Source organism: Oryx dammah, unplaced genomic scaffold (genome assembly GCF_014754425.2).
Source record: "Oryx dammah isolate SB20612 unplaced genomic scaffold, SCBI_Odam_1.1 HiC_scaffold_1, whole genome shotgun sequence".
Classification (NCBI taxonomy): domain Eukaryota; kingdom Metazoa; phylum Chordata; class Mammalia; order Artiodactyla; family Bovidae; genus Oryx; species Oryx dammah.
In genome coordinates this window covers 60899181-60917992 of record NW_024070185.1, presented here as the reverse complement: position 1 = coordinate 60917992, position 18812 = coordinate 60899181, and the positions used below count along the sequence as shown (strand labels likewise).

At 50.1% G+C, this 18812-nt stretch overlaps 1 protein-coding gene across 1 annotated transcript in view; it reads left to right on the top strand.

Annotated features, from left to right (window-relative positions):
* SHB (SH2 domain containing adaptor protein B) overlaps window positions 1-18812 on the top strand; it is a 138163-nt gene that overhangs the window by 77289 nt on the left and 42062 nt on the right. The window contains exon 3 of the mRNA XM_040226066.1: window positions 10141-10356. Coding sequence (XP_040082000.1) covers window positions 10141-10356 — 216 coding nt within the window. The remainder of the gene's footprint in view (window positions 1-10140; window positions 10357-18812) is intronic.

The window sequence follows — 18812 nt, the reverse complement described above, 5'->3', positions numbered from 1 at the left end:
AATGCTTGCTTTTCCCCTTTTGGGAACTATTCACTGGAGTGTGTTTTTCCTTCTGGAGCCCTGGGTATCCTCCACTTTTTGAACGGGTAGAGCCCTAATTGTTTGGAGGGGCAGACCTTCAGGTCATCAGCAGCTGATCACCACGCCCTGGTGTTTCCTGCCAGCTTCTATAAAGGCTTTTTTTTTTTTTTCCCTGAAAGCGCAAACCTGATGAAGACTGCTGGCCACATTTTCCAGTTTCCTACCCCTCCTCCTGGCATTCGGGGCCCTCCATAGCCCAGCCCCAGTTTCCTTTTCTAGCCACGCCCCACATCCTTTCCTCGGGAGCCCTGGGCTCAGACAGCTCACAGTCTCTGATTCTGCCTCACAGTCTCTCCTCTCTGCTCCGTCCATGACTTGGCCTGTGTTCACCCTGCCCCCGTTGCCCTTTCTCCTGAGGCCGTGTCTTCGCCCGTCCGAATCTTCCTGCTTTCCTTTAGCACAGTCTTCCCTGAGGGGCTTCCCCAGTGGTTCAGCGGTAAAGAGTCCACCTGCAATGTAGGAGCCATAGGAGATGTGGTTTCAATCCCTGGGTTGGGAAGATCCCCGAGGAGGAGGGCATGGCAACCCACTCCAGTATTCTTGCCTAGGGAATCCCACGGACAGAGGAGCCGCGTGGGCTATAGTCCACAGGGTCACAAAGAGTCAGACACGACTGAGTACTCACACGTGCATTCTACCCTGGGTTCCCCATTCGATGTCTGTGATGCCAGGGAGGTCCCTTGGCTTCTGTGGCCCTTGAGGGGCCTCTTTGCACTAGGACTTGAGCTCCTCTTAAGTGCCACCTCCTCCCTAAGGATTCTTGAAATCCCTGGGACTGCCTTTGCTTTCTGCCTCCATGGACTGCTAGCCTCTGTACCACTTTAGAACTGGGCTGGCCCCTGTGGAGGCTCTGAGGCTGCCAGTCGCCCATGTCTCTCTGTCTCATGGGGATGAGGAAGGACATGCAGCCAGCACCCAGGACGGTGCCTGGCACGAGCAGGCATTCTGTAACTTGTCATGGTTTTCCACTCAGTGCTTATGGTTGCTGGTGTCCCAATTCTCCTGCTGAGCCATGGGTTCTTTGGGGTTGAGGGGCCTTGTCTCATACCATGTGAGTGCTCAGCACTGGCCTGGGGTCCACGCTGGCACCCAGTGAGGACTCGATGATGGGTCTGAGGAAGAAAAGCAGACAGGCTCCCTGCTTGCCTCTGAATGTGGATCTTCCGCTCACACGGAGGCAAGAGAGCCGTCTCCTGAGGAGGCTGCTGCTCGATATGGGCCCTCGTTCACGTACTGCATTGAGCCCCGGAGCAGCCGGGACCCCGGAGTGGCCAGTTCACCTCAGTGAGTCTCCACAGGGGATGGCGATACAGCTCAAAGAGGTCTCTGCACGCGAAGGCAGTCACCGGAAGAGCGCAGAGTGACGGGCAGGGCTGAGGGGCCAGCCGTAATTGCGGGCAGCTCCCGAGAGCCCTGCAAAGAGGCCTGCATGGCCTTTTAAATTGTGAGCAAAGCACAATCGGTGTCGCCAGGTGTGCAAGCCTGTCTCCCTCCAGGGACCCCAGAACAGGGCCCTTTAGGGGAGACCCCCCATCCCTGTACAGATGACTGGGGGAAGGGAGCAGACCCAGCTCCCTGACTCAGACCGGAGCTTTCCCCTCAAGCTTGGGCTGAGCGTCCAAGAGCGGGCAGTGCAGGTTCCGCCAGGCAGTGACACGCCCACACTGCTCCCGCTGCTATGACCGTTGTTCTTTTTCCACACCTCTGCTCCACAGAGCTCACCCTTTTTCTGGGGTATTTCTGTGCATGCCTGGAAAAGAGATGGTAAGGGAACACCGATTAGTCAGTCGCCTGGCTTTTCGACAGCTCCGGAAACCAGACTCGATGGAGGAGGGGGCGGGGCCTCTGGCTGTGTTCGGTTGGGTTTGCTTCCAGGATCTGTCTCCCAGCTGCCCTGCCCTTGCTGCCTGGTGGCGTCCACCCCGAGGACCCCTGCTGCCCCATGCTATCACTTCGGTCTCCAGGGGAACCCTGAATTCAGGCCCAGCCCTGAAGACCCCTGGTTAGAGGGAGGGTCTTTCTCTAGCAGATGTTTTAACAGTTTAGATGAGGAGAGCATCCCCTTCCTTCCCTTTGATGTGGTGCCCGGAACTTGGCTGGGTTTGGGCTATGTGTCTAATTGGGAACAGCCTCCCGCCCCTCCTGTTGAACGCCTCACTCAGGCTGTGGTGCTGGGTGTGACTTTTAACACCTCAGACCTGACCAAGGTAGTTGCCCCTTCCTCCAGAAGATTACAACCAAGACAGTCTGATAAAAAAGGTGTGAGGAAGCATCTGAAAGGCAGGAAGAAGAGCCTGGTCTAGGAATTAGAGGACCTAGAGCTTCATGCCTTCCCCAGGCCTCAGGTTCCCCATCTATAAACTGTAGTCATTAGAGAAGGAGAAATAGCGTATGACATCCCTTATATGGGGAATCTAAAAAGAAATGATACAAAAAGAACTTATTTACAAAACAGAAACAGACTCAGACTTGGAGAATGAACTTGTGGTTGTCGGTAAGGGAAGGATGAGAGGAAGGAATAGTTAGAGAGTTTAGAATGGACATTTACACACTGCTATATTTAAAATGGATAACCACCAAGGACCTACTATATAGCACAGGGAATTCTGCTCAATGTTATGTGGCAGCCTGAATGGGTGAGGAGTTTGGGTGTGAAAGAATACATGCATATGTATTGCCAAGTCCTTTTGCTGTCCACCTGAAACTATCACAACATTGTTAGTTGGCTATACTCCACTATAAAATAAAAAGATGTTTTAAAATGTAGTCATTAGACTCCTGGGCACAGAGCCTTTCCCTGTGTGTTTTGTGTTCTGTGCAAGAGTGGATCTGAGAGCAAAGCTCCCATGTGGAAACAAGAGATTGCCAAAGCAGCAGCTAAAATCAGAAGCTGTGGATCCAGAAAGGAAAGGTTCATAGATGGGTGATGAAACCCTTCCATTTCCAATGCAGGGTTGCTTGTTAGAGTTTGTAAGCAGGACTTCTGTGGCTCTGGGGGATGAAGGGTGATCTCAGAGAAGGAGGGGTCTTGGCATGGTATTCCAGAGATGCCCCGGTAGTGGTAACTGAAATGAAATCAACATTCCCAGAGCACCTTCTGTGGACCAGGCACTGTCCTAAACACTGAAGGTGCATGGATTCATTTAATACTTATAACATCCTGGATACTATTGCCCCCCACTCAGAGATGAGGAAACTGGGGCAGCTTGCTCTGGGTCCCCCACTGGGGTCAGAACTTGAGCCCCAGCAGTCTGGGGGGATCCCTGGTTTCAGCCAGCACACCTGTCCATTATCTGGAGCCTGGACTTTGTCTCCCAGGTGGCTGGTGTGGGGCAGCCCCGGGCAGTGGCGGTTGCACTGTCCTAATTATACAGCCCTAGACCATGGAGGCCTGCGGGCCGGGCATGCCCACCACTGTCTGAATAGAGGTTTCTTGGGCTGAGAGATGATGGTGGGGCCTGGGAATGGAGGCCTCCTTGGCCACATATTTCTACTGAGCTCTGCTACCCTATGATTTGGGATCTGGTATGGATACTCAGACAAACCAGCTGGCAAAATTAGAGATGAGGGGCCTGCAGGCCAGCATCTGTCATTTCCAGCTCAGCTTCTGCACGTCTGTGCCGGCCTCTCCCCACCCAACTCCACCCTGCCCAGAGGTTCTAGGGCACCTCTCCTCAGACAGTCCTGGGGGGTGCCGTCCTACAGCATTCAAGGCCACCCAGAACCACTTCCACCTGCCTCCGCTTCCTCTCCTCCTGAGCCCCTGGACGGCCCGCCTTCCCCATGTTCACCTCGTGGTTCCAGCTGCTGTGCCCCTGCTTCTGTCCTTCCTTCATCAAACGCCCATTTTCCCTGCCACACCACCATGCATGCCCACATGTCTAAATTCATTAAGGCCTTCCCAGATTTCCCCCAACTAAGTTGTAGGGTCACATCTGCCCCCTGTTGAGGACACTAAGCCGCCCCTGTCTGTGTAGGGAAGTCCTGAAGACCAGGACTATTCTGCTTCATCTCAATCTGCTCACGTGCTGGGCATTCAGTAGATGGCTGACTGGGTGTGAGGACAGGGGGATACCCATGCTCCTGGAGAAGGCTGGGTACACCAGCGATGTGCGCTGATTTTTTTAGACTGTTCCGGAAAGGTGAAGTCAAGCCCTGCCCTTTTGTATCTGTTCCTGAAGGGAAGGTCAAGAGATAAAGAAATGTTTGTTTGTTTGTTTGTTTTTCCTTCTAGTCTTTTTCATTAGTTGTATATCCACCTGCTTTCAAAATACAGGTTTGAGGCTGTGCGTAATACAAAGAAATGTATATAATGAGGCTGCTATAATAGATATCATACTAGAAGGAAGGGCAGCTGAACCCGAATCTACCCATGTGTAAGCTAACCGAGCCATTGCGGTTAAGCATCAGAATTAACTGTGACAGACAGACAAAGGAAATCAAATAAAAACACACAAACAAAAAGCTGTGAGGGGGAGGCACAGAATTGGTGAGCACCAGAGCAAAGTGTAACTTGTTGCCCGTGGACTTGGGGAACTCAGAACTCTCAGAGCCAGTTAGGAGGCCCCTGGTTTGCACTGAGCTCTGTCCTGGGCTTCTCACTCAGATGAACCCCTGGCCCTCCTTGCCTCTCAGGGCTACAGTCCTTAGTCAGCACACCAGCCTCACCCTCTGGACTCTAAGCCCTTGGTGAATGTGCTCAGGGTGGCTTCCTCAACAGTCTCTGATTCTAAAAGAAAGTGCTCTTTGTGTGTGTGCTTCCTCCATGTGTAGTGCGCTTGAAAACCTTTCTACTCCAGAGGTCAACAGAAATCCCTGCCCTGTCAATTTAATGTTTCTGCTCCCTGCCTAAGAGGCATAAAATCACAGCCTGCCACCCAATATGAAAGGTCATTTTTCATGAGTTTATAGATGGTGATGTCCAGATAACTCGTGACTTAAAACATATGGTTACAGCTCCCTATTAGATCAGTCTCTGGACCGTCATGGATCAGTCAGAGTTATAAGGAGGATGGACCTGGTCATTAGGCAGGGGACAGTGATGGGCTGGCATGGTGCAACAGCACTTGATTTCCTGGGACTCTTGGAAAGAGGAAAGATGTTTCCTAAATAGGAGCAGAGATGCTCCCTAAATGGGTGTTTTCTCAGGCAAAAGCAGCTGCTTCTGAAACACACAGCTCCTATAAACCCAACCTGCTTAAAATCACATTTACTTTCATGTGAGATTCTCTTAATTACATTTTCTCTTTACTAGCATCCTTATTCATTATTTAAAACTTTCAAAAATTATTATGCAATAATTCCCCCCTCTAAACACAGTAACTGTTTACCTTCCCATATCAGATTTTCCACCCTTTATTCATGTGTATCAGTTCTTACAACGTAGCTGTCATCAGAGTTTAGATATTATGGGCAAAATGTGTGATGACAGTATCCAGCAATTCCTAAACAAGGAGTAGAATTCCTCTGGGGCTTTGTTCACATTGCCCAGGACTTGTTTAGAAAGCCCACGAGATAGGGTCTGCTCAACACATAAACAGTCTTATATTTCACTTTTTTAACTTAGCATAATTTCATGCACGATTTTCCATGTAGCTACATAATCTTCAGATTTATCATTTTAATGGCTGCTTAATATTCCATCCAGTTAGCGTGCCATAATTTACTTAACTGCTCCCTATTGTTGGAGCCTTAATGAAAATTTGAATTCACCATGTAATACAGGGGGAAGCTCGTTTTAATGATTACCATTCTAACATCCTCTGCCCTGACTGCATGCCATTACTAACCCAGCTTTGGTAAGGCGCAGATGCTTTGAGAACAATAAATCCTGTCTGAGAGGTGTATGCATGAGTCCCTCTGATTTAATAGCTAATCTGTTCCCTGCACATGTTTTCCTTTTAGGCTGGTGTTTATGCAGAATATCCATCTCTTCTGAATATTGTGTAACACTAGACTATATTCATTTTTCATGTTGTTCCAGGTACCTTAACCCTGCAGTCAGAGACTTTCATAAATTAACTGGAATTTGGGGTAAAGAGGAGTTTCTGGCTGTCAGTTGTTGTTCATTTATCCCACCCCTGTTCATGGAATATCTGTTTGCAGCTGCACTCTAAGACAGAAAATGAGCAAGGATGTTCATGATTACCGGCAGCCCACAGAGCATCCTTGAGTTGCTCTGAGGCCCAGGATTAAATGGCGAATTTTCATACGAAGTGCTTTGTATACTATAGAGCACATATTACTGGTTGTCAGTCCTCCTTGTGAAAGAAGACAAAGTGAAGGTGGTTTTCCTAGGTCAGTGCCTGTCAGCTGCGTTCCCAGTGTCCCAAGCCCTTGGAATTCTCCAAAGACAGGAGGCAAAACTACAGTCTTTAGAACCAGGACGGCAGTGATGCGGATGATGACAACCCCACAAAACACTGCTCAAATAGCTTGATAGATTTCCTAATTTATGGAGTTGTCTCCAGTACTTTCCAGTTGGTTTTTGCCTGAAAGTGGCCAAGTCCTTCCTCTTATAACTCTTCTCTTCTCCTCTTGTGTACTAAGTCGCTCAGTTCATATCCGACTCTTTGTGACCCCATGGACCATAGCCCTCTAGGCTCCTCTGTCCGTGGGATTCTCCCAGCAAGAATACTGGAGTGAGTTGCCATTCCCTTCTCCAGGGGATCTTGCCCATCCAGGGACAAACCCGAGTCTCATGTTTCCTGCATTGGCAGGGGAGTTCTTTACCTTTAGCGCCACCTGGGAAACCTCTTCCTCTCTTACTCCCTCATAAAAATGAAAGCATCATCCGCAAAACTAGTAAATCATCCCACTTTACTCAGGGGTCCCAATAAAACCATGTGTTGCCAAAGTATGGGACATCTCAGGAAACACGATTTTAGGTGGCCACATAGTGAGGTTTTCACTCTTCACTTTCTTTCTTTCTAAAAAGAGAAAGTTATTCTTATTTGCCAAAGACGGTAATTGGTTTGCTGCTTGCACCCCCCATCAGCTCTCCAGTGCTTGTTGTTCACCTTTTCAGCAGAGAGAAAGCAAGCCTTGGGCTTTGGGAGATGTACCTACCTAGCTGGTTTTGTTCTTGTTTGTTCTTTTTATGTTTATCATCTGTTTTTTGGTAAAAGGTAATGGTTTATGGGGTGGTAATTAAAAGTTTCCTTTTTAAGTGGATTTATTTACTCTAAAAAATGAGGCAACATCAAGAAAAAATGGTAAATAATAACCCAGGTGGTACTAGAAAATGGCAAAATCATGAAGTTGGGGTGTAACTCAGTGAAGTTTGGGAGATACCACCTGGTGTTGATGTTGTTCAGTTGCTCAGTCATGTCCAACTCTTTGCAAACCCATGGACTGCAGCACACCAGGCTTCTCTGTCCTTCATCATCTCCCAGAGCTTGCTCAAACTTAGGTCCATTGAGTCGGTGATGCCATCCAACCATCTCATCCTCTGTCGCCCCCTTCTCCTTCTGCCTTCAATCTTTTCCAGCATCAGGGTCTTTTCCAATGAGTCAGCTCTTCATATCAGGTGGCCAAAGTATTGGAGCTTCAGCCTCAACATCAGTCCTTCCAATGAATATTCAGGATTGAGTTCCTTTAGGATTGAGTGGTTTGATCTCCTTGCAGTCCAAGGACTCTCAAGAGTTTTCTCCAACACCACAGTTCAAAAGCATCAATTTTCCAGTGCTCAGCTTTCTTTATGAGTATGAAAAGTCCAAAAGATGTGACACTGAAAGATATCACCATAGTGCTCTTTAATTTAAAACACTAAAGGTCACTGCCCAGCATCAGTTAGTTTCTGTTGTATCAGGTGCTATGCATAGGGTGGAATTTTTGTCGGCCCTGTGAGCTGGTATTGGATGATGAAGCCTAGTCTAAAGAATGCTGTTCCTAGGAAGGGCTGACATCATCTATGTGTTTTGTCAACTGCTCTTCAAGACGTCTGACTCCCATGGGTTCCTATTGTATCTCTATGATGCTGGAATTCTGATTTGGAGAACACCTCATAACTCCATTTGAACGGCTCCTCACCACTTCTGTGTCAAGCCCCATTTCCCTTCTTCCCACCTCCTTGGACCTGGTGCTCCAGCAGAAGTAGGCAGCAAATAAACATTTGCATGTACACTAAGTCACTTCAGTCATGTCCGACTCTTTGCGACCCCATGGACTGTAGCCCATCAGGCTCCTCTGTCATGGGATTCTCCAGGCAAAAATACTGCAGTGAGTTGCCATGCTCTGCTCCAGGGGATCTCCCTGACCCAGGGACTGAACCGCCATCTCTCATAGTCTCCTGCATTGGCAGGCGGGTTCTTTACCACTAGTGCCACCTGGGTAGCCCCAAACAGACATATAATGGACTATTATTCAGCCTTAAAAAGAAATGGACTTCTGACACATGCTACAATGTGTCATTGTGGTAAGTGAAATAAGACTGTCAAAGAAGACCAAGTGTCCCCAGCCAAGTACCTCCTTATATGACTCCACTGTATGAGGTACCCAGGTAGTCAGATTCACAGACAGGAAGGGGAATGGTGGTTGCCAGGGGCTGGAGGAGGGGAAATGGAGGGGTTAGTGGGGGACAGTTTCAGTTTAGGATGATGAGAAAGTTCTGGAGATGGATGGCGGTGATAGCTGCATGACAGTGTGAACATACTTCTTGTCACTGACTTGCACACTTAAGAATGGTTAAATGGCAAACGCTATATATCTTACAAATAAAACAAGAAAGTGGGCAGTGAACACCATTTCTCCAGCTGTGCTGCCTTGGCTTGCCCTGGTCCTACCACAGGGAATCCTGTCCCTCATCCTATCCCTCCACTTGTCAGAGCTGTCAGTTCAAATATCATCTCTTCTCCTGCCTCATCCCTCACAGGCCCTGCAGGAGACCCCTTCCTGAAAAGAGTATTATGCTAATTTAGGTTGCTGAGAGCAGCCTCAGCAACCCCGCCTGTCCCCCTGCACACAGTGGGTGTTTATGATCACATCCAGAAAAATGCCCCCTTTTCTGATGAGGAAGAGCCTGAGTATAGCGTCCTGGTATTTGTCATTCAGCCGCCACTGTCTTCTCAGGAATGAGCAGTCGCTGACAGGATCGTGCCCTGTGTGGGGCCTCATCTTGATGGGCGGCCGCTGCTCAGCCCACACTGGAGCCGGGCCCTGGCATCCTCTCCAGAAGATTAAGAGCTTTCCTTCCTTATTCAGAAGTGAAGCTGGACCTCTGCTCTCCAGTGTCTTGGCTGTATTCAGCGTGTTAGGAGACAGGCCGGCCCTGAGGGAAGTAGAAATGCAGGGAAAGGGTCACTCGTGGGGCTTTATAGGGGAGAAATCAGTGACCCTGGGTTCTCTGGAGGTGGCTCTTGGCTTCTTAGGTCTGTAAAATGAATATATGAGCTGTGTGGAAACCTGAGGGTCGTTTGACCCAGTTTCCTCATCTTTCCCCTGGTAGTTCAGCTGGTAAAGAATCCGCCTATGCAATGCGGGAGACCCTGGTTTGATTCCTAGGTCGGGAAGATCCCCTGGAGAAGGAAAATGCTACCCACTTCAGGATTCTGGCCTGGAGAATCCTATGAACTGTATAGTCCATGGGGTTTCAAAAAGTCAGACACGACAGAGCGACTTTCACTTTCATTTTCCTCATCTTATAGACGGAGAATGATAAGTCCAGAGACCAGGGAGCTGCCCTGGTGGGAAGACCACCCCCCCATCTGTAAGCGGGGGGTTTCTGAGAGCTCTGCGTGTCCTGCGCTGGTGTTGGAACACACCCAGGACATCACGCTCGTGTCTGGACTCTGCCCTTGAAGACAGCGGATGGTGACAGAGAGTGTTCTGGTTCTGTTGTTTGGTCCAGAACTTGATATCTTTGTGAGGAAGCCTTGAGCCATGGACACTGCCCTCGAGGGGAGGGCAGCAGTTAAACGCAACGAGGGGTCTGTTCTGTGCAGTCCCCATCTCCCTGGCTGGCGGCTCTGAATTCCCATGGGTATCGTCTGGCAGGTCCCAGGTGAGGAGGCATGTGCTGTGCATACTGTACATCTCTGCTTCCTTCCTTTTCGACTGCAGAATTTCAGAGGCAGGAGAGCGTCCGGTCGCAGCACAAAGGCATCCAGTTATACGACACCCCTTATGAACCTGAGGGCCAAAGCGTGGACTCGGACTCAGAGAGCACGATCAGCCCCCGGCTGCGGGAGAGCAAGCTGCCCCAGGATGACGACAGGCCTGCCGACGAGTACGATCAGCCATGGGAGTGGAACCGGGTCACTATCCCAGCTCTGGCAGGTAAGGAGCCAGCGGCCCCACTCAGAGGCGGCTGCTCACCTGCATGGCACTCACCTGTGTAAAGGAAGTAAGTGCACAGGTCCCTGCCTGCTCAGGTAAGCCACAGGGTTTCTAGTGCAGGTGAGCCCTTCAAAGATGAGGAAGATCCTGGAGGCCAGGATCTAGACAGCCCAGATGATCTCATTGTCTGACTCTGTCTTGGTCCTGTTGGTAATGCTCGAGTTCACTGAAGCCAAGATTTTGGAAGGAAATTTTAAAAACTAGAAGCGAATCAGTCTGCAGAGTGGCTCCTATTGGGCCTCCTGGATCCCAGTGACTCCATCCTGTCGTGCGGCTACGACGGCCTGCATGCAGCCAGGGCCACTGCATTTCCTGTCCCAGCTTCATTCAGCCAAGCCTGTTCACAGAGCACAGGCTGTGGGCACGTCCTGACCTCGGGGCTGACCTCTCCCGCCCCTGGCCCGGAGCCCCTTGAATGGCGCAGGTGCCTCTCTGCTCCCACAGCCTTCTGAAAAGCAGTGTGCCATATGTGTCACCTGTCTTCAGCTATGTTCACACCCTTTGATCCTAATCTCAGTCCTTAGGATCCAAACTTATGATCGAAAGCACAGAAAAAGGCATGATGATCATGAGAGATGGGGAACAACCTGGATGTTCAGCATTGGGGATTGATTAAATGGAATATTGAGCAGCCACTAAAAAGTGACGTTGACAAAGAGTTTATTATGTATAGCAGCCTCGGGAAATGCTTATGTTTAATGTTAAGAGGGAAAAGTCAGATGCAAAAAAATTTGTATGCTTCTAAGAGTTTTGGCATATGAACAGAGAAACATGGGGTGACTAACTCTTATCACATTGAAGGTCATAAAGGAAGAGTTTTTATTTTTAACATTCATTTTGTTTAGAATCTCCCATTTTCAAGCACAACTAGACCGTTCCTCCCTTTCTGGGGCTCAGAAGTGAGGCCTCCGCCCTCCAGATGTGGCCCCAGAAATCAGCTCCTCCGCCCTCCCTTCTATGCCCCAGAAATCAGAACTGGGCCAGAAGCTTCTTGGAGAAAGCACAGTCAGTATCCAGGGCTTGTCTTGATTCCCTCAGGTGAGGTTCTGACTACTCTAGCATGTATGTCTCAGTTCCCTGGATGCAGCACTCTGTGCAGTCTCTGCTTTCTGCTGAGTGCCCTTCCCAGCTGTGTCCTATCTGGGAAAGTCCTGTGCTTCCTTTGCCACCACTGTGAGCCCTCCTGGCACATCCACACGTCCCACGGGCTTCCTTGCTGCCTCTCTAGGCCTGCAGAGCTTCCTGCTCGTGGCCCTGGTGGGGCAGTTCTTTCACCATATAGAGTCAGTGCTGTAGATGCTGGGCCCTTCTGGCAGGCGGTGTGTGCCAGCCAAAAGCCGGGGCTGAGAGTAATTGGGTAACTGAGAGGTCCTTGGTCACCTCACATCTCTCCAGTGCATTTCACAGCCGTTCCTGCCCTCGGTACAGTGAAAGCCAAGGACTATCCCCTGGCATGGTTGATCCTGGGTGTGGGAGAATCTAGAATGGGACTGACGCTGTTCCAGAGGCAGCTCTTCACAAACACCAGTTTGATTAAAGCGCCAAACGTTTCGTGTGACAACTGTTCTAGATACCAAGAGGCCATGGCAAGAGATGACACTGCAGGCAGGTGTGGCATCTCACCCTCTCCTGGACTGACCACCTTGCAGGTCATGTTATCATTGATGTTCTGGTCTAGTCTGATGCTTTACTGCTCGAAATGTGGTCCCTGGACCAGCAGCATCACATCACCTGGAAACTGGTGAGAAATGCAGAGTCTCGGGCCCCAGACCAGACCTGCAGAAAGTGAAAGTGTTAGTTGCTCAGTCATGTCTGACTCTTTGCAACCTCATGGACTGTAGCCTGCCAGGCTCCTCTGTTCATGGGATTCTCCAGGAAAGAATACTGCAGTGGGTAGCCATTCACTTCTCCAGGGGGCCCTCCCAACCCAGGGATCAAACCTGGGTCTCCTACATTGGAGGCACATTCTTTACCATCTGAGTCATGAGGGAAGCCCCCAGACCTGCAGAGTCAAAAAGTTATAAAGACCCCCAGGGGGTTCTCAGGCTTGTTAAAATGGAAAGCACTTACCCCTCACGACATCATCTCTTCAGAAGGCTCTCAGGCCAGAACTTGCCCAATTCTGCCCAAAGCTGGTCTTAGAACTACTATACATTTCACAAAGGATCACAAGGTCTCAGCTAGAACTGGTCCCCACATAAGTTTCTGAGCCACAGGTCTCCATTCTGGATTTGGTTTTCTGTTGCTGAGTTGCTATCACATGTGTCATTGTAGGTCAACTTCTTAGGCTGCTGTTAGGAGGCAGATGCAGAAGAATCCTGTCCCCACCTGTGTCTCATCAAGTCACTTACCTCGTCAACTGTGTGTCCTGCTCTGGAGTGGATACTCATTATGGGTGTGTGCTAAGGCACTCAGTCGTGTCCGACTCTTTGCAATCCCACGGACTGTAGCCCACCAGGCTCCTCTGTCCATGGGATTCTCCAGGCAAGAATACTCGAGTGGGTTGCCATGCCCTGCTCCAGGGGATCTTCCCAACCCAGGGATCAAACCCAGTTCTCCTGCATTGCAGGTAGATTCTTTACTGCTGAGTGCCCAGGGAAGCCCTGAATACTGATTGTGCTTTCTCCAAGAAGCTTTTGGCTCAGTTCTGATTTCTGGGGCGTATAAGGAAGTTGTTTCCCTTGGCTGGAGGGATGCTGTGCGCACCAGTCTTGAGTCTTTGACCAGATCCCCTCCCCACATCTGGACAGAAATTGTCAGGTGAGGAGCACCCTTCTGTTTCCTAGCCCAAAGTGCAGGTGGAGTGAGGTGGATGCACCACCTCTCAGGTAATCAGAACGAGTGGAAACAGCTCTACTGGGTTGCTGAAGTGTTGCCAGAGCCCCATTTGTAAACCAGGAAGGGTGGCTGCTCAGGAACAAAGGTGGCTCCCACCTCCTGCCTGAATGAGTAGAGTGTGCAGCACGTGCTTCAGCATGTCATTGGTGGTGTCAGGGAGCAAGGCAGTGCTGAGCTGGGCCTCGTTCTCATTTTCACAACACCTGTGTGAAGTGCCCTGCCCAGTTCTCTGGGCCCTTGGGTGCTGTGATGGGCCCTGGGAGCCTGGGGACAGGATCTGCAGCTGGGCTAAAAATCCACTGGGCAAAACTGTCATCATCTCTTTCCATCCCTTATATTCTGATTCTGCCTGTTCAGCTCGCATGAAGGAACCTGGGCAGTGTTTTCAGATTTCCAAAGGTGTACGGTGTGGGGACCCCCAAAGGGCAGAGGTGGGCCTACCAAGGAGGAGCCATAGGAATATACGGTCCCGGTGAGTGGTACACCTGAAAGTGTATCATGAGCTTCCTGTCACTGAGATTGGCCAGCAGAAGCTTGAGTGAGGCAGCATTGGTATCAGGAGGGCTTTGCCCTGTGGTGGGAGGTTGGCCTGCAACCCCCCACTTCCAAGGCTCCTTCTATGCTTCATTTCATCAGGACCCCAGCATGCTGGCCGGAGGCTGGGGGAAGAGGAGCCCTCTGAACTATCTCTGTGATTCAGTCTATGAAGCAAAAGTGCTTTCTGCCCTTCACAGTGCTGTCCTGCACTGCATTCATGAAAGGAGGCTTTTGTAAGGGGTGCTTCGGCATTCCCCACAGAAGGTGGCCTTCTCAGCCAGTGCAGCCTTTCAAGAAGGCTCGATTATCACTTCCTGGTTGTCGTGAAAACAGCTATTGCAGGGTGTGAGGTGGTCCTCACTTCCTAGGAATGATATTCTTTCCTTCTCTCAGAGTTCTGTAGCAGGTGAAGGAGGTTTCCTGCCTGCCCTCCCTATGGGAAGCTGCTGATAGCCTCAGCCAGGATACCTGCCCCCACGCACCCAGCACTGGAGGCTCAGCACACATGCCTGGACTGAGTTCATCCCAACCCCCAAAATGGATGCCTTATCAGGTTTACAATCAGGCTGTCAGCCCCCTGCCCACTCGGCAGACTCACCTGCCTTCAGAGCTGGCTGGACTTGGTTCCCCCTGCTGCTCTGACTCACCCTCCCAGAGACTTCATAGGCAGCAGGTCCACCCCCTCACTGATGCAGCCCCCTGCGCACTGTGGGGCAAGAGAAGTACCCTGAGTGATTCCATGCTGTCTCGGGTGCCACAGCTTGGTGCAGAGGGTCTGACCGGCCCCTGGGCTTTGTAAGATGGACAGAACCTACCCAGGAGGTGACCACATGGGGAGGCGGCTGAAGACTGGGTGGGTAACCTAGAGAAGCAGACTTGGGCTCGGGGGGCGGGACGGGCGTGGATGTGGAGTCTCCACATCTCTGGGGGCCATTGGAAGAACAGGGATAGAACCTCTCCTGGGGCCCCTGTGCTCTCTGGGGAAATGTGTCTGCTGCAGAGAGTCCTGGTGAGGCTTACAGAACACTGTGCTGGTAGTGCTGGTATTTGCAGAACTCTTTAGCGTGCATTATTTCATTTCATCCTCCCAGCCGCCTCCTGGGATCTTAGTTTTGTCCTTTTACAGATACAGAAATTGAAGTCCAAAGAGAAGAAACAGTTGCCCAGGATCCTATAGCTAGTCAGCTGCAGAGCCAGAATTTGAACCTATTAAGTCCCACTTAGAACCCAAGCCCTTACCCTGTTGATGTCTCAATTCTCTGGCACTACCCAAGAAACTGCATGTAACGTGCTGGAGCCCTCACCCTCCCAGAGCCCCTGGGTTGTTGTTCAGTCGCTCAGTTGTGTCCCACTCTTTCCAATCCCACGGACTGCAGCACTCCAGGCTTCCCTGTCCTTCACCATCTCCTGGAGTTTGCTCAAACTCATGTCCATCAAGTTGGTGATGCCATCCAACCATCTCATCCTCTGTCGTCCCCTTCTCCTCCCACCTTCACTCTTTCCCAGCATCAGGGTTTTTTCAACTGAGTCAGTTCTTCGCATCAGGTGGCCAAAGTTTTGGAGTTTCAGCTTCAGCATCAGTCCTTCTAATGAATATTCAGGATTTCCTTTAGGATGGACTGGTTGGATCTCCTTGCTGTCCAAAGGACTCTCAAGAGTCTCTCCAACACCAGAGTTCAAAAGCATCAGTTCTTCAGCACTCAGCTTTCTTTAATGGTCCAACTCTCACATTCATTTATGGCTACTGGAAAAACCATAGCTTTGACTATATAGACCTTGTTGGCAATGTCACCAATTTCTCCTTGTGTCTACAGTGAGTAGGATATTTGCCTGGGGTGTAGGTTTCCACTCGAAATGGTTCCAACTGAGGAGCCTGTGGCAGCCCAAGTTCTGGAAAGTTCGTGACTGCATGGGGATGACCAGAGCCATCCCACGGGTTGGTCATGCTCTGCCTCTGCTTTGCACAGGGAGGGGTCCCCGCACCATGGCATCCCACTCCTTCTTGTCCAGCCAAGGAAACTGGGGCCCAGGGAGGGAACAGGAACTGCTGGAGACCTCATGGCAGAGCCAGTTGGGCCATACACAGAGGATGGATCAACATTTCTTTTTAATTCAGTGGGTCAAGTTAAAAGCTATGTTTTTAATGGTTGCAGTTGCCTCCAAGAAGAAGCAAGTGATCAGAGTGCTTACTAAAGGTGCCGGGCAGCAAGAGAGTGGGTGAAGGGCACCCTTAAGATATTTCAGAGAGGGACTACCATGGTGGTCCAGTGGGTAAAACTTCCTGCTCCCAATTCAGGAAGCCCAAGTTTGATCCCTGGTCAGGGAACTAGATCCCATATGCCACAACTAAAGATTTTGTATGGGGTTGCAAAGAGTTGGACACGACTGAGCGACTGAACTGAACTGAACTGAACTGAAAGATTTTGCATGCCGCAATGAAAATCAAAGATCCAGGTGCTACAACTAAGACCTGGCACGGTCAAATTAAAAAAAAAAGATTTTTCAGAGAAATAAAGTCATTTTGTTTTTGACTCACTGTCTGGAGATTTGTCCCCACTGAAGTTACTTTTAAAGCAGTGTCCTGGGTTCAGCCAGCAATGGGCCTGCCTTCTAGCGAAAAGAATAGACAGACATGAGTCAATGCTGAATATACTTATTTTGAGTACTTATCTGTCTTCCTTACTAAGTTCCTTGGCCAATTTCTCTGCCCTTGAAAGCTCAGCACAGTGTCTTGGTGTCAGGAGCCACTGGGACAGTAGTTGGAGTCAGACAATCCCAAGTGCAGTGCCAGCCCCACCACTCACCAGCTGTGGGATCTCAGACAGGCTCTCAGCCTCCTGAGCTTCAGTTTTCCCGTCTGTAAAACGGGGGATTGTCACAGACTGTATCACACTGGATCTCTGTGGTGATCAAGGGAGAAGACTGAAGAAAGACTTCATAAACTCTAAAGGGTCATGCCTGAGAGAATGGTTACTTGTGCTCCGGGAAGGCTTGCTGTATTCAATAAAATTTAATTTTATATATTAAAACAGTACAGCATAAAAAGCTGCTTTGGGGGCACAGAGGGCCCATTTGTGAAATTCATTCCCAGTTACTGCAGGCAATGAGAGGTATGGATAGTGTGGAAAACAGTGCTTCTGTAGGAGATTCTCCCATCTCAATTCCAGCAACGGTTCTCACCATGAACCACCCAGTTCTTCCATCCTTTATTCGGTCCCTCCCGAGGACCAGGCCACTGGTCCCCAGGTGTGAGAGGGTCTCCACTGCCAGCCTCCCCCAAAGCCCTCTCGATTCTACCTGTGGCGTATTCGTTAGGTGGCTGGTTTGCTCAGAGCATGTGGCAGAGTCACCTGCAAGAAGCGTCAAGCAGATTACAAGGCCCCACCCCCAGAGCTCCTGATTCAGTAGGTTCCAAGGATGAGGCTGGAGAATCTGCATCTCAAACAGGATCCCAGGTGTTGCTGAGGCTGCTGATGTGGGGACCCCACTTTGAGAACCTCCAGTATGCTCGGTATTTACTATATGTTAGGTGCTGGGGTCAGGGAGGAGGTAGGGAAGGGGTATCCCAGCTTGGCTCGGGGGTGTCACTGCCACCTCCTCCAGGAAGCCTCCCTTGGCATGACTCCCTTCCCCACCCCTGTCCCAGTTTGGGCTGGGGCCCCTCTGTGCTCCCCCCACATCCCCTGTGGATGTGCATTGGTTTAGTCTGGAACAGCCAGATACTCCCTTGTCACTATCAGCTGAAGGGGTGCTATTGCTGTGTTGGTCACCCCTTTGGCAGGCACTCTCTTGAGTTTTGACATTTTCCCAGCCTCATCAAGTGAGGCTCAAACGGCAGAGGAAGGGGAAAGTGAGGTCTCAGGTATGTCTATTTGTGAGTCATCCCTGAGCCAGCTCAGTTGGCTAATTTAAGATAATCCCATGAAGGTAAGGGGGTGATGGAGGAGGGGCAGGAAGTTAATAGACAGTGAGGCCCAGTTACGAGGCTGGCGTAGGTTGACCCTATGAAGTCCTGCAAGGGATGGTGTGGTTTCACTGCCATCACACAGATGGCACCACTCGGGCTCAGAGACGGTGAGCATTCTGTCCACAGTCACAGAGCTAATGAAGTCGAGTCAGGCGCTCTCCCCATGCTGCATTGACATTGTGAGTATGTCTCGGGCAGGTCTGAACCTTCCCTTTACCTGTGCTGGGGTAAGGTGGCTTTTCTTTTCTTTTCTTTTTTTAATATAAATTTATTTATTTTAATTGGAGGCTAATTACTTTACAAGGTGGCTTTTCTTAAGGCAGAAGCCACTGCGCCCACTCCGTACTGAGCTGGCGACTTGTCACTGTAAAACGCAAGTGCTCTGAAGGTGGTGGTGCTGACACTGAATGCGTCAGCGCCTGCTCCAGGCTCCCTGTTCCCACCAAGCCTGTGACTCATGCTCGTGTGCTTAGAATAAACAGGCTCAGCCTCGGCAGAAGAGTCCACGGGGAATCTGCCACCATCACCTGCACCCTGCGCATGCCACCTCCTCACCATTGGCCCCAGTGGGGCTCCAGCATGCTTCCTGCCCCCTGCTCAGCTTCCCAGAATCCCTTGGGCCTGGAAGGAAATTAACAATTGTGTTGGTACTCCGAGCTTTTTGCTATGTAATGAGTAACAGTTGTAATTAATGTTTAACACGTGTGAACAGCAGGTCTGCAGAGAGGAGGGGGAGGGTTTAAAGGAGAGAACTGGGATCACTCGCTTCCTTTGGCTGATATGTTACTGAGGGACAGGTTTTTCCAGTTGGTTTTTCTGTTTGACATATGAATGAATTCATTTAGTAACCTTAAAAAAAAAGAAAAGAAAAACACTGGTGTTTCATAGCTTTGGCTTGCCTGCTAATTATGTTGATAGAAATGTTTCTTCTTCAAGTGCCTTTGTTTCCTGTGTGGAAAAAAAACCCAAACGTTTAGTAGAATGAGAAGACAGAGGTCTTCGTGTGGATAGAGGTTTTAAGTTCTGTGAGGTCAGAGACTCAGCGGGCCTTGTT